This window comes from Pseudochaenichthys georgianus, chromosome 10 (genome assembly GCF_902827115.2).
Source record: "Pseudochaenichthys georgianus chromosome 10, fPseGeo1.2, whole genome shotgun sequence".
In the NCBI taxonomy this organism is placed as follows: domain Eukaryota; kingdom Metazoa; phylum Chordata; class Actinopteri; order Perciformes; family Channichthyidae; genus Pseudochaenichthys; species Pseudochaenichthys georgianus.
The window spans coordinates 8,093,697-8,109,298 of NC_047512.1; the positions used below are offsets into that span (position 1 = coordinate 8,093,697).

General features: G+C 41.6%; 1 protein-coding gene across 12 annotated transcripts in view; it reads right to left on the minus strand.

Annotated features, from left to right (window-relative positions):
- The window catches only part of prom1a (prominin 1a), a 91,674-nt gene extending 77,742 nt beyond the window's left edge, over window positions 1-13,932 (minus strand). For all 12 annotated transcript variants that reach the window (XR_004552949.2, XR_004552945.2, XR_004552948.2 and 9 more), the window contains exon 1: window positions 13,424-13,932. Coding sequence is in view for 5 of the 12 variants with exons in the window: in XM_034093050.2 (XP_033948941.1) it covers window positions 13,424-13,655 (232 nt within the window). In the remaining 7 variants the exon portion in view is untranslated. The remainder of the gene's footprint in view (window positions 1-13,423) is intronic.
- Between the last annotated feature and the right edge of the window lie 1,670 nt (window positions 13,933-15,602).

The following is a 15,602-nucleotide window of genomic DNA, read 5'->3' on the forward strand; positions in this document are numbered from 1 at the left end:
GATATAAATGTGTCATCATCAGGTGGTCTGTGAATTGTAAGTGGTGTGTGTACTTTGCAACGTGTGTGTGTGGACTTGTCACATATTTAAATGGCTGAATAAATCAGGATTGAAGCGTTTCATTTACAACTGGCCTTCTCGTCTGTCTGAGCCTTCGGAGAGACTAATCCCAGATTTGTGGATCCATTTCAGGAGTAACAACGTGAAGCCAGGGGCTATTTTCAAATCTTATCACAGGCCCGGAGCTGCAAGCGAGGAATTAAAGTGGCGCACAATGTTTCCCCTTTGTGTTGTGATTATGTAGCGTGATCTCCTCTAACAAACAGGGCAGCAGGAGCGTATATGTAGAAAGAAGCTGTGTGACGGTGTGTGACGAGACATTACCAGTGTTTCTCTCCTTTAACAACTCGCAGCCAAAATGCAAAACGTCGTTGCACTGATTCTTAAACACAATAGTGCAGAACATTGCAAGAGTATGTCCCTCCCTCACAAAATGTTTATGTGACAAAAACACAAATTACCATGCCAGTGTTTGACATATAAAAAAAGGCAAGTCAACACAATCTGGCTGTTTATAACGTGTCTTTCTCTATCTTTTAATAAGCCCTTTGTTGATCAATGCATCAACATTCCACAGATTCCAATGGTATAAGTATCATCACTGTGAGACCAAATCGAAAGCAAGCAAAGACAACACACAACTTCTCTTAGCGTGGCCAAAACGGCAAATACGTCTTACCTTTGCTGTTTTTCTGATCAAAAGTTGTGTTCAATGGCATTCAAACGCATATGAACGCTGCTGAAGGTTAATCCAATGTCTCTGTGTCCCTTTGAAATGATTACTGATAATCCATCATAGCATTTATGTCAATAAAAGTAGTTTTCATATAGAGCTGCTATGAGAGCTACGAGCGTATGAGAGCTTCCAGTTTTGGGCATGCAGGCTGCGCATCACTCTCATTCACCAATGGGTAATGTTTAGATGGATTTAGGAACTTCCCCTCGATTCTATTGGCTCCATCGGTTCAAAAGAGGTGTCAATCATCAAAATCGACCGATGGGTTCCAGAGATATGGAAATTCCATCCAATTGTTTTTGCTAAATCTCTCTAAAAAGGTCAAAGGTCACTTGTTTTGCATCAATCTTGATACAGGGTACTTATTATATGTTATAGTTTGGATTCCTAAAGCTTTTAGTCTACTATCCCATCATTCAAGGGTGGTTTTCACTATACGTCATTTTTATTTCTTTTGGACGGACACAATAATTTACATTTTTTTACTATTTTCAATCTGAATTTACTTTAAAATAAAAAAATCTATGTTGATTCTCAATTTCTACATCCAACTCACAGGTTTATCGTTGCTTTGAGAAAAAAGATGATTAATGTTCCCCTTTTAGAAGAGAAGATATGGTCAATCGTTCTGGGAATGTCATTTTCGAGCCTGAGACTTGAAAAACAGGCTCGGGGCTCAACAGGTTAAACGCAGAAAGTGGCCAACCATCACATCGTGATATTGAAATACTTGGAAAATGTTGACAAATCTACTTCACAGTTAATCCTGGACAGACATAACATAATACATTTTATTTTTAGGCGCCTTTCATGACACCGTACAATTTAAAAAAAAAAAAAAAAAAAAATTAAAAATAAATAAAATAAAAGCTAATAGGCAACAGAACATGATAAAAAAAAAACAGGAAATCATGGAGGAGACAGTCAAGTGGACACAAATGGGACATATAATGGGGACACTACAGTGAGTAAGCAGAGACTGTCGGAAATGAACTTAACAAGTTGAGTTTCTGGTAATGTTTTGTATGACTTTCTTGTCCACCATGAAAAGGAGAAAGCAAAGAAACATACTTGTGGAGTCATGAAATAAGTCAAACATTGGATTTGTTCTTTTTAAAATGGTGATATTTTAAGTCAAAGGTTTGAATCACAGTCTCATCTACATGTTGACTCACTGAGAGTAATGTTTTTTAACATGCATCCATTTCCTATTCTGGTAGACATTACCCTCTTTGTTGCTCAACATCTTGGGTTACCTTCTGTACAGTGGATAACAAGCAAATAAAAACAATGCGGAAATCCATGTAATATTTAGTGCATTGAACCCTTTATTTAGAGACAGGTTTTATGAAATGTTATCCTGATGCATGCAGACATTATCTTTGAATCTTCAAATGGCCAGCAGTACATTATGTAATAGTAGTGTGCTCCTTCAACAGTGAGAGATAAACGATGGAGCGTTCAGCCATCATGTTGTGGCTCATATTTGTGGGCAGTCCGATTTTGAGATATTTTACAAATTGTGTGTCAGTTCTTGGATATGAATCACCTGCGATGGCCTCTCCCTCTGCGCTGCAGTGACACATTGCTTCTGGTAGTACACATGCATTATGTTGTCGGCTGCTGTCCTGCAGCGCCTCACTGTCGGAGCGCGGACATGACTGCATGTGACAGAGGAACCATATACAGCACTTTCTGTCGTGCAGATGCTGCTACACTTTGACTGGGCTGCTCCACGGGATCTGGCAAGGATGCAAAAGCTTGGAATCGGCTTATTTATAAAAGGATGTTTTTCTATTTTGTAAATGCATGTTGTTTGTTTATACCGTACAGGATCTGTGGAACATACAGATCATAATGATGTCCGTCTGGTTAATTAGAAGACATCGCTTTAACTGTCCTCTTGTGCTTGAAGGAATCCTCTCTTCTCATGTTGGTTAGTAAAAGGTTGAAGGTACCACTTTACCCTTATAAAGGATTCATAAAGGGTTTATAATTATGTTATAAATTAGGTTGCAAACACTTTATTAATCATTAAGAACCATTTATAAACCAGTTCTAACAGTTTTCATACATCAACACAGGCTCACTATTTGGCAAGATGACCAAGCCTTACATTGGCTACTTAGTGAGAATCAACTCAGTGAGCAACAGATACCAAGGATGCTGGCTGATGAAGAAGCTAGTTAGCCAACATAAGGCTTAGCAGTACAGATAAATGTGGGCTCACTATTTGGCAAGCAACCGGTCACAGTCGCCCTGTTTATCTCATGTCTTGTAAAAGCTTATTAATGACTTATAAAGTGTTCACAACCCGATTAATAAATGAATTACAAACTATTCGTAAACGCTTTATACTGTAAGGGTAGTTCTATTGTAAAGTGGAACCCAGTTTAAATATTGAGCACATGAACGCCTTCCTCACATCGGACATTTGTGCTGTTAGCCTCGGGGCTGCTATCCAATCCTACAGAATAATTTAAAAGCTGCAACATGATCCGTTTCTTTTTTAATAATCATGATTTGTGGACATAAATAAATAAATATGCAGGACATAAACACGTTGTTAATTAATGTGAATGTTCCGATGGGATGAACACATGCAGCATAGAGTAACATTGGGAGTAATGGGCAGCTACACAGCGCCCAGAGCAGTGTGAGGATCTGCTGCCTTGCTTAAGGGCACCTCAGCAGTGACTGGAAGGCAACTGGCCCCTCCACTCTGTTCTTGGTCCTGTTCCAAAACCCCTACAGACTGAGCTACTCCGCCCCAATTTGTCATCTAATGCTGGCACGAGTTCAGCCTGCCTGAAGACAGAAACATGAAATATTAAATATGCATCGAAAATGTTTTAATATAAAAAGTTAGACTGTCCTCCCAAGATATCGTCCAAAGAAACAAAGATTTCACAAATATATATAATAACACAAGTGCTGACGTTGCGGAGCTGAAATCTTGGGGGTTCAGTCGTTTTTGGAGCGATGGCAATATATATTTACCTTCAGCAGAATCGCTAAGAATTCAACTTTAAATTCGAATCATTTGGTCTACAAAAATGTCAGAAAATAGTGAAAAAGTCCATCCAAGTTTCTCAAAGTACAACATGTTGTCTTAAAACGTTTGATTATTCAAAAATGTATACTTTGATATAGTATAAAACAGAGAAAAGTAGGAAATATTCATGATAAACACTTTCTGCTATTTCTTTGCACGAAAAATATCTTCAACAATGAATCGATTAGCAAAATAGTGGGATTGATTATCTTTCTGTTGATCTTGTCCTCAAATAGCTTTAATTGCAGCTTAAGTTCTAGTATCATGTTCAAGGGGCTGCAGTAGGGTTAACTATGGACATTAAACCTTGGAGCCTTAAAGATTTCTTCATGTTCAATAACTAACTATATAGAGTTACTGAATCCAGAGGAATAGAGTGGAGGTCAACTGAGGATCTGTTGCCATGGAAACTTGCAAAAAGCTTTGCAGTGTCTTTTTGTCTCCTTTTACCCCGAGGCCTCAGTGAATCTACTTAAACTGCCAAAGCCATCTGCGCCCATCCGTCCAGAAACTGCTCTCTGCCAAATGTGAGTGTGTCTATATGCACGGTTCAAAGAGGCCTGACCTTTCAACCCTCGGTCACCGAAAGCATCCGAGCTCCCACTGCATGGAAGAACATCTACTCTGAATACATGTGTTGGTATCTTTCAGACTTCGGTATAAGTCGCACACCTTTGCAATGAAGTGATCTGGGCTGTGATGTATTGTCAACTACCGTACTTTTCGGACTATAAGGCGCGACTTTTTCCCCCATTTTTTTTTAACCGCTAACGGCCACTAGGGAACCTCCTAAACCTATGGATTTTACAGGGAAAATTAACCACCTTTAACCCTATGGGCTCTATGAGCGGTCCGAGCCCGCCACCTTTAAGCGGCGGGCTCCAGCAGGAAAAGCTGGATGCCGTAAAAGAGTGAGACAGGTAGCGCGCCAAAGTAAAAGTGGAACCGAGAGACAGAACGAGAGCAAGACAGACGGACAATTTAGCTGCTGCGGCTCATATGCAGGTGCGCGTTATAGTCCAACAAGTACGGTACTCTCATTGACTGTATTGCTATACTGAGTACTACGGTGTTTGATAATGAGATCAACAGAACCAGTTCATCATCTCAGCACACATGGTTCTGCTCGTTTGTGATGTTATGAATACGACTTAGATATGCAAATCATTATGAATGCAAACGCAAGCCCTATTGGGGATCAGCATCGCATCCAAATGGTAATTTGCACAGACTCGCCCGCTTTCTTAAATCGGACACATGTTTGCAACTGGCTGGAAACATGCTGCAAGATAATGAGTCATTTCTTTTGGACACTCCCAACTCTGATTCCCCCAACGTTCCTCCACTGAGATGTTAAAATGCTCGGTCAGCAACACACCGGCTCTGAGGATGTTGCTCAAGGACACTTCAGCAGAGCAGATGCTTGCTATCATGGGGCTCGAGCTCTGACCCTACAGTTGAAGGACACTCGCTTTAATCACCGGACGGTATCAGAGCCTGCAGCCTTAATCAGTCGTCCATTAATAACTCTTATCTATCACCAAGACTTTTATTCTGGATTTCTGGTGCCCTGGAGAGTCGCTGTGATCGCGGTTGAAACACCACAACCTCTGCTTATATGTCCATGAAAAGCACTCCAAAATGAACATGTATGCACCAAGTATGCATAGCAGGTAAACTCAGTATTTGTCGTATGGATTAAGAGCACCACACAGATTCATTGGATTGTAGTTTTTCTCCACAGTTTTTCCACTTCCAGCTGTAAAACGCTAAAAGGCACCGTGTGCAGTCTAATCCGCTAACAGTGATTTGCCATGCTTGTAATGTGCCTCTTGTTTAGTTTAACGGGCTATAATGATGTTAATAGGCTTTCGGAATAGATTATAAGCAGAATTATAGTATCGTCTTCCAAATTGGAGAACTGCAGCATGCGAGTGTAAACAATAATTAGTGAAAGGGTTTTGGATTTTTTAACACAGCCACGTTTTAGGTAGAAAGAGCCGTTCTGGGTTTTACTTTGAGGCCGTATTAGTTCTTAAGCATTATGTCACTTTTATTAAAACTCAAACTATGGATTATTTCCAGGCATGTTTTAACTTTGATTTTCAGGTGTGTAAAGTCAGAGTTCCCCTTTCTTGTGTTGACTTAATGGATAGAAGATGGCCAATGGAAACACTGCTGCAGCTCTGTTTGTGAACAGAAATGTCTAAATATTTTATAATCCAAAGTAGTAAGATAGTATGAGACTACTACACTATGTTGCTCATGCTGATCACTATTAATTGATTATATAACATTACAATGTGTTTAAATGTCCTCAATTTAAGCTCTGGGGCTCCAGCTTTGGTTGTTCAACAGTTAGGGACAGTTCCTTCATCTTTAGCATATTGAAATGTCAAACTCATTATCGACACGTTTTCCATTGAGGAGCCCGATTTATTAAAGAAATGGGCCATGACGGTTTTGTGTTTAAGACACTGCGGATTTAATAATACACCAACTTAATCGCAAATGTCCTCTAAGTGAATGAGTCATTGTCCAAGTGGCTTTCTTCATCTGCTCTGGTCTTCAGTGCGACATGACCGTTCTCAACCTTCTTGCTAGATTAAGCGACTTTTGGAGCTAATGCTAATTTCAAAGCGTTTTTTCAGGTGCTCAAAGACGCTTTACAGCGGTGATAAAACGAGACAAAATAGAATACAAAATTATTAAAAACAGCAACACATATAATAGAATTTAAAAAATATTAAAACAGCAAAACAACATCATTCACAAATTAAAAGCCAGTCTGAAGAGATGTGTTTTGGTCAGTGTTTTGAAAGTGGGGGGGTCGGTGCAGTCTCTGATGTGTTGTGGAAGGGAGTTCCAGAGGGTGGGGGCAGCGATGGAGGAGGCTCTGTCCCCCCAGAGGGTGGGGGCAGCGATGGAGGAGGCTCTGTCCCCCCAGAGGGTGGGGGCAGCGATGGAGGAGGCTCTGTCCCCCCAGAGGGTGGGGGCAGCGATGGAGGAGGCTCTGTCCCCCCAGGTTCGGAGCTTGGTTCGTGTGGGGATAGAAAGGAGGTTGGCTTCTGATGAGCGAAGGCTGCGGGAAGGGGTGTGGTGGGGGGGGGGGGGGTGGTTATTGAGAACTTTGTGTGTTAGCAGAAGGATTTTGAAGTGTATTCGTTGACGGACAGGGAGCCAGTGCAGGTTTTGAAGGACGGGGTGATGTGGTCTCTGGAGCGGGTGTGGGTGAGGAGGCGGGCAGCGCAGTTCTGGATATATTGCCGTTTATTTAGAATGTTGGACGATGAGCCAAACAGGGTGCTGTTGCGGTCGTCCAGTCTTGGAGTGATGAATGTCTGGATGAGGGTTTCAGCAGCCGGGAGGAGAGTGAGGGGCGGAGGCGGGCATTGTTTTTTAGATGGAAGAAGGCGGTCCTGGTGATATGGAATACTGTCATTGTTAGGGATGCGTCAACACTGGGTTGGGTTCTTCAGTTGGATAATTTTCCAAATGTGGCTTTTTCTTGTCGTTTCTCCAAAGTGACCTGCATTTAAACTTTAATCTTACATGTTCTTTTGTGTGTAGATTAACAAACTTCAGGGCTTGCTTCATGTTAAATCTCAGCAAACATCATGCCGGTACACAACCTTCTTGAAAGAGAGAGTAAATATTCAAAAGTTTGACCTTCACTGTAGAGATTTATCAGCATGTATCCTTAGAAAGGCTCACTCTTTGTAGACATGTCTTCCTCTGAACATAAAATACATTAAACCAGAATGTGTACTTTATAATTCAGTTAAATCTCTGCTTCGATCTCTGCTTTGTCCTTGGTTAGAACTCTTTTGAAGTCTTCCTCCTCAAGTTTCTCCCATGTTTATGTGTCCTTCACTGAACCCCAAAGTCCTGTATGCCTCTGTGAGGTGCAGAAGCACAAACATGGCCTGAGATGTTAAACTCTGCAGCTGTTTTAACCTCGATCTCTGGTGCAGCGAGACACTCTTAAGGTGGAAACAAAAATAGCGGCCATGAAAGCTGCCGATGGGTTTCCCTGGCAACTGTTGCTCGTGTTGAATGGATGCCAGCCTTTCACCGGGCCTCTGTCATCTGTCGGTGTGGCTTCTCCAGCGGAGGGAATACAGACACTAATGAGAAACAGGGAGCTGCTGTGTGACGGCTGCTGGCTTCAGCCGCTCTCCCACAGGCACGGAATGATACTTTCCTAACTGCAGAAGGAGCTTCATGCACCTCTGTTCCCAAGAGAGGCTGACATCTATCAAAATGAACATGTGTGCGTGCGTGCGTGTGTGTGTGTGTGTGCGGCTGTAATGTTACTGTCTTTACTGCTGCATACATGATGTAAAACCATCCTCTGACACATTGTTGTTATCTGATTAGCAAAAAAAAACATATATAAGAATATTAAAATCGTTCCCAGTTAATGGCCAATGAGCTGACAACCGATTTGTAAATCGCTGCATCTGTTTTATTATAACTAGTTTGTGGAGAGTAGAAGATGAAGACATACAAATCGTCGTAGCTAAAGATTAGAGATGTGTGTGTGTCCCTGTTCAAGTGTACAAATCTCTGTAATACTCACTTCCTGTAAATCAAACTGTTCGGATCCGAAACTAAACTCCCGCTGACGATGTGAAATGTTTTAGTATGCGTGTTAAGCATAGGCGGATTTGCATTGCCCCCCCTAGTGGCTGAAATATGTTACAGCATTACCACGTCTAAAACTGTTCCAATACAAATATTTCGTATATAAATATTTTAACAAGGTAGGACACTGGTTAATAATATTGTAGCGTGTTCAAGTAACCAAGGGATATTGTAGTTTTCAAATAAGTACAAGATGTGCACAGTTATGATAAGTTGTACAGTTATGTAATGCACTGTTGTTGGGGGGAGAGACCGCTCCTTCCATATGAGTGTGTGTGTACGGCGGGCATGAGGCGTGCATTAGGCGTGCATGACAGGACGAGTTGTGTTCGTATGTGGAAAAGTCATACTCAGTGAGGTGAACGCTGGCTTTATTGCTACTGTATCCGTAGCAACCCACGCAATAGTTGGGACTGTGTACTGACTTCAGTAAAAAAGGTTTGCCCCCCCAAGCGGAAATGTCAAACTCTGCCTATGGTGTTAAGATTGGAATACATCTGAAGACTTACACAAGACTATAAGAACATTATACATGTGATTCAACTAGGGCGAACAACTGTACCTTATGTAACCAAAGTTGGAGTAAACTCAAACTAGCATCTCCAGCATTACTCGGGCAATATACTTATAGGATCCAAAGGAGAGTCCAGACTAAAACATATTTCAATCCTTTCTCGGAATTTATAATTGAAGGCAGCAGAAGTTTATACCTAAGAGATTCACTAGCAGAAAATAAGGATGGTCATTAATTATTGCTGAGCCGATCATGCCTGAGAGACATTTAAAGACATCGCTTTTATAATTTTATTTTTGCCATTTTATTGACCAAATGATTAATCGAGAAATGAAAAGGCATATCAATCAAAGGGGAAATCTACCGTTGGTTGCAGCCCTCCACTCTAGCATTGAGGCTCTTTCGGTAAATGTCTGATCATTCACAAATAAAGTAATTCATATTCACGTAGAGGCCACCCATGCAACGAATGTCACTTAAACATCCTGTTGAAAAGGGATTATGATCCTGTGCATCATCCTGTGTATTTACCATAGACTACTTATATTAGTTATAGGCATTTAGCTTTTGTGTGTTTGAGAGTGTGGGTGACTCTGGGGGGGGGGGGGGCTTCCACACTGCGGTACAAAAAGCAGTTGGAAACTGTAAACGAGAATGTGTCACCGCTCATTCGCTTCGTGTGGGTGTCGTTGACAGACGAGAGTTGCTTCTTTGCTAATAAGACCTCCTACGAGTGTGTGTGGGGGGGGCTTTGATGCAGAGAAAGAACGTGTCAGTCACTGCATCAAACACTCACCAGATTATAAAGGCGCTTCACAATGTACATGTCAGCCAAGACATGAGGAAGGAGGTCGCTAATTACAGCTGAGTCGCTTCTGGGGTAAGACCAGGACAATCAGGCTGAGTGTTTCATACAGGTAGTTCAAGGGCTGCTCATTTGAATCATATTTAATCGCTATTACGACATAATCGAAATAAAATGAATATTTTTATTTTATTTTTTGTTTTGTATTGTTTTTTCAGTTGAATTATATTTAAAGTTCAGGGTAATCAACTGTTAAAAACATACTGTTCAAATATTTTTTTTCAATAAATGGAAGTTTTCAAAGTAAATGGATAATCGTTTTTAATAATCGTGATATCAATTATTGACCCAAATAATCGAGATTAGGAATTTTGCCATAATCGAGCAGCCCTAGTTCTGAGATATTGTATTAAGCTGTTACTGAACTCTTAATTAGATTTCGGTGCTCCAAAACTTTAAAAACTGTGGACTCAATGTTTTTTTTTACGAAACAATACCCAAGCACTAGTTGTTTCCCGTTTTCATATTCTAAAGCTTTCCACCACATGACATGTTAAAGGTGGGGTAATTTTAGAGAAACCAGCTGGAGTGCGCTCGGATTTGAAAATACACAACCGGAAAAAATCTGCCACTACCACTGATTGGTCGTGCTTTTTACAGCGCCACGGCTTCCACAGATGACATCTTTTTAATGTATTTTTTGTCAAAGCACTTCAGATGTTCATTGCTATCGGGATGTTAAGAGCATTCCATGGAATATAACAAAAAGTGTATCTCGAGTGTATCAAACTTACCTACCCCACATTTAAAGGTGGGGAATGTAATTCACTTCAGAAACACTTTTTGTTATATTCCATGGAATGCTCTTAACATCCCGATAGCAATGAATATATTAAATGCTTTGACAATAAATACATTAAAAAAATTCATCTGTGGAAGCCGTGGCGCTGTAAAAAGCACGACCAATCATCTGAGCCGGCCCGGCTAAAGTAACTGGATGGCCTACCTGCCTGTCAGCCTTCCATCTGGGCACACACTTATCTCGTGCCCTCATTGGTCATGTGCGTGTTCGTGTGTGTTGGAGGAGGGGCTCTGTCTTTTTTCGGCTGCATTCTTTCAAATTCTCGTGCACTCGAGCTGGTTTCTCCATTCTTACCTACCCTATAATATTGAATTTGCTCAGCTGTCAAGGATCTTTTGACTTGCAAACTCTGAATGTTTTAGGATTTTGTCCATAGCAAATGTTACAACATTTTGTCACAATTTATTCTCTTTATATTAGTCACTCTTAAATGTAAGCCCTTTATTATTAACAGTAGAGCGATGCAACAGTTTGAAGAAAGTACATTGTGGTTCATTTTGATCTATCTGATTTACTGCAGGGTGCTGAATTAAAGTTCATTCTTGACCTTGACAGCAGCTTGACAAAGTAAACGAAAGTCAATTTACTGGAGCTTTTTAAGTCAGTAGACCTTGAGTCGGGATCGTCTCTCTAAAGGAAAAGAGTAAGTGCTCTGGCGGGAAACAGCTACCAAGCGTAATATCCAATTTGAGACGTCACCTTGGACTCTGTAATGTTTTGATGCATTTTGAGTGCATTTCCCACTGTTTTCTGGCACTTTATAAGGTACAAGACGATGTGTAGTCTTTATATCACAGTATTCCAGATGTCATTGCGAGAAGAATTGTTACATCTGCACAAAAAAGAGAACCTGTCTGCAGTGCCATTGTTTGTCTGTCACTATACTTTAGAAAGTGACGATGCTGCCATGTTTTGATGAAGTGTCTCCTTGATGGACAACACTTGTTAACAAGAACCATTTTTGCAGTTTTTTCCTCAAGGATTCAGTGAATCATTCTTCGAATGTCTTCTGGAAGAGGCCAACGGTTCACCACAGGCTGAACTGGAGAACCCCCCCCCACACACACCCAGCCTCCACAGAGCTCTGACATCTGCACCTCCTCCAGTCACAGACCACTGGAGTGGAAACACATGCAGATCCTTTCCTCCACTTGTCTCATAGATTTGAATATAACTACCAAGTTATGTTTCCCAACAGAGGGGCTTCCTGTAACATGTAGTTATAGAAATCCCACTGTGGGAGGGACACAGATACCCCTCAACAAAAACAAACCTGTTGGGAACCGGATACCCAATCAGGACTGCTGCTGAAAATCTTCACCTGTTTCCACTGAACACTTCTGAATGTAGCACCTAAGGGTCGGCTTACTTAAAGCAAATTCAGTAGCACTTCTGAAAGCGAAGTACCTGCAGCAGCTATTTGGAGTTGTTTCCGTCATGGTTGAATGCACCCTTTGAAGGTTGCTTTGGACAAGAGCATCTGCTAAATGTGCTGTAATGTAATGACCAACACGGCATGTCCCAGAGACACGACCTGAAACATCTCTGTCTGTTTATCCTGCTCGTATCCACGCACGCACGGCTGCTGTTAATAAGCAGATGGCCTCACGTTAGAGTCTGATGAACCCAAACATAATAATGAACGCCCCCAGTCTTTCTAATCTAATGAATGACAAAACTACATGCAAATGCATCTGAAGTAATGTATTCAAACCAACTGTTTCCACATGACTCTCCACCATGCATCAGTTGGTAGGTTTATGATGGAGATCCCTCCGTGGGGCAGTGGTCTGCCACTGGGATTAGACCACTGGGGACAAACTGGAAACTAAAAGGCCAGCAACATATGGCGCAGGGGTTTATGGGATTACCCAATTAACAAGGTGACTCAGAGAGCTGCTAATCTGCTAAATGTTCCGACCTATCTGGACGCAGACAGTGACGCATCGAGGCCATCTTTTCAGCATCCAGCAATTAAACACACACACACACACCTCATGTGTGTACAAGCAGTCAGCTCCAATTGTATTAAATTAGGATCCACTGGGTGTCTGAGACAAACATTCACTCATCCGGGCAAAAAAAAAAATCGCTTGTAAAAAGTGAGCACGTCACGCTGTCAGTGAGAGCTTCATTAATTGTAATTATCCTGACAAAGTGTACCGCGCGCACAAACACCACCTCAACGCGCGCTGTCAGATCTGCGCGCAAATCAAAACGCGCGCTGCAGGGACGTGACGCACAAGTGGAGTCCGCGAGAGGACACATTTACACACAGAGGACAAGCCCGATACCGTCCGTAAGAAATAGATCCATTTATGAGAACTCATTTCAAACATCTTTCAGCTTTGGTGCTGTGGAAAGTGACAACTTGGTAGTACAAGTATAGATTTGAGCATCCTTGGGTCTTAATATTCCCGAAAAAAAACAACATGCTCCACTCTCCGGAAAATGTTTGTGTTAAATCCCACATGCAGATAAATATAATAGTATGTATTTTGTATTATAATCACATGTAATTCAATTAGACCGATGTATAGGCTACTAGTTAGACATGTCAACACATACATAATCCGTAAATAACTGCAATACTTAGTTTACTTTAACCTGCTTTCACACCTTCCCCCTCTGTGGGACGATTAAAGGTATTCTGATTCTGATAATGTTCCCAAAAGTGAGCATCCATCGCATCCCAGCCTGGATGTATCCCTCTGTTTCTCTGACTGAGTGAGGATGCTTCTTACCTTCAGGGAATTCATTGGGCTGCACCACATACAGGAACGCCTGCACCAGGTGGAACAGGATCCCTATCGGTCCCGGTTCGTAATGGGCCAGAGTCTCGTAAACTCCTGCAGGAACATAACCGAAATCCAACTTTCCCGGAGGAGGGAGTCTCCGCGGCTCGGTCTCCAGCTGGAGTTCTCCGGAGGCTAGAAACACGGCCAGGAGGAGCAGCAAGACCCCGGTACTCCACATCGTGCTGGGGTCAAACCGGACCTGTAAACTGGGGTTAAACTGAAGAGAGAGATCTTCCTTATCGGAGAGGAAGAGGAAGCGGAGGCTGAAAAGTGTCCGGGTGGATCTCCCGCAGCTTTCTAAGTCCTGCTGCCGGCGGAGAGGCTCCTTCTGAGCATCGTTTCCCCGGCTGAGGCTCCTGGCGGTCGGACTAACCGGGTGATCTCCTCCCGTCTCCGGTGTTCTGCGGTCGGTCCTCCCGAGATGAGCGCGCCTCTTCCACTCCAGCCTCGGTGCGCACGGGGCTGCGCTGCGTCACGGGAGCGCGCCTCCGTCACTTTACACCGGGGAGGAGGAGGAGGGAGGGTCCGGGGAGGGGGGCTCCTCCTGCCGGTGATAGAGGGCGGAGGATGTGCTTATATCTGATAACATGTTGATATACTCTTATATGTTTGAAAAAATAATGGTGGACATTGGTTGATAGTAACAAGTATTTACTCAAGTAGCCTTTTTGATAAATAAAGTGGAATTCTTTGCCGAATGATTTAAAGGGCTGTAAGAAATGTGTTAAGAAAATGTATAAAGAAAGGGTAATTAGACAGTATAAAGTTGCCTTTTGATTGTGTTCTGCTTTTATGTTTCAGCATTTGTAAGCAACTGTGACTGAAATAATATTGCTTTTATTTAACTTTGTTATTTCATTTTTTTTTTTTAAATGTAAGAAGCGGCAGATAAAATAAGATGCTCCTTTCAACCATGCACTATGTAAAAAGTGTATGTTTTGTTTCAAAATAACTGCCATGTGTAGAATAAACAAATAAATGCAATTTTCAAGTACTTCTACTCCTGCTATCTTTGTACGACTATAATCCAGAGGCAGATATTATATTTTTACTCCGATATTCATTTGATAACTTAAGTTACCGTTATGATTCGTGGAAAATGGTAGGACCCAAAAGCAGAATACAAAAAAGGCAAAAAGGTCTAGGAACAAAAAGCGAGCTTTATTTAAAAATAAAAAAAGAGCTGATGAACAAATCATGGCATGAAACAAACAGATAGCACATGGTAGCAACAAAGCAAAAACTGACCGTGAGCAACATGGAGGGGGACAGGAAAGAAAATGAACCGACAAGGAGCACAGGGGAAGACCAGACTAAATACAAAGAGGGGTAATCACAGGACAAGACACAGCTGGGCAGGGGAGGCAGAAACACGAGGGCAACAGGTGAACACAATCAGACAATCAGACACAGGAGGAAAAACACAGGAAGGAAGACAAGACACGGGAGAACAGAATTTCAAAAATAAAATCATGACAAGACAGACAACTAGGATGTGACAGAAAACTAGGATGTGACAGTTACTTTGAAAATAATTCATATTCAAAAATAAAATACTGCATCGTGTTACTTACAATGTATTATTTTAGCACATTAAGGCAACTAAATAATTACTAATCACACTGTTATATATGTATACATTGTTCTGAAAATAGGCCTTTGTGCAGAATAAGTACTTTTACTTTCTGTACTTCAAGAGTATACAAATCACTTTTAGTTTGATAATATATAAAAATGCAAATCTGAAGACTTACATTAAATAAAGTGAATCCTATTTTTCGTATCTTATGAAGTAGAAGACTAAAATGGTTATATTCCCAAAACTGTACTCAAATACAGTTCTTGAGTAAATGTTTTCAGTTACGTTCCATCACTGCTTGTAAGTTCTCCAATGTATGCACTTCTTACTCGGCTTCATCTGTCTCTAGTTTCTTTGCAGAACTGTGCAGTGGTCCTCAGGCTTTACAGTATTTCACTTCCCACAAGCACACTACCTCTCTCCTCTCCCATCAACAGGGGCTCTGTATTCAGGACCTTCAACCTCCCCGGACAGAGGACACCTGAGGAGCAGCTGGAGGAGCGCTGTGATTGGTCGAGCCGTGGCCAGGTGGGCTCTGCTTCTGTC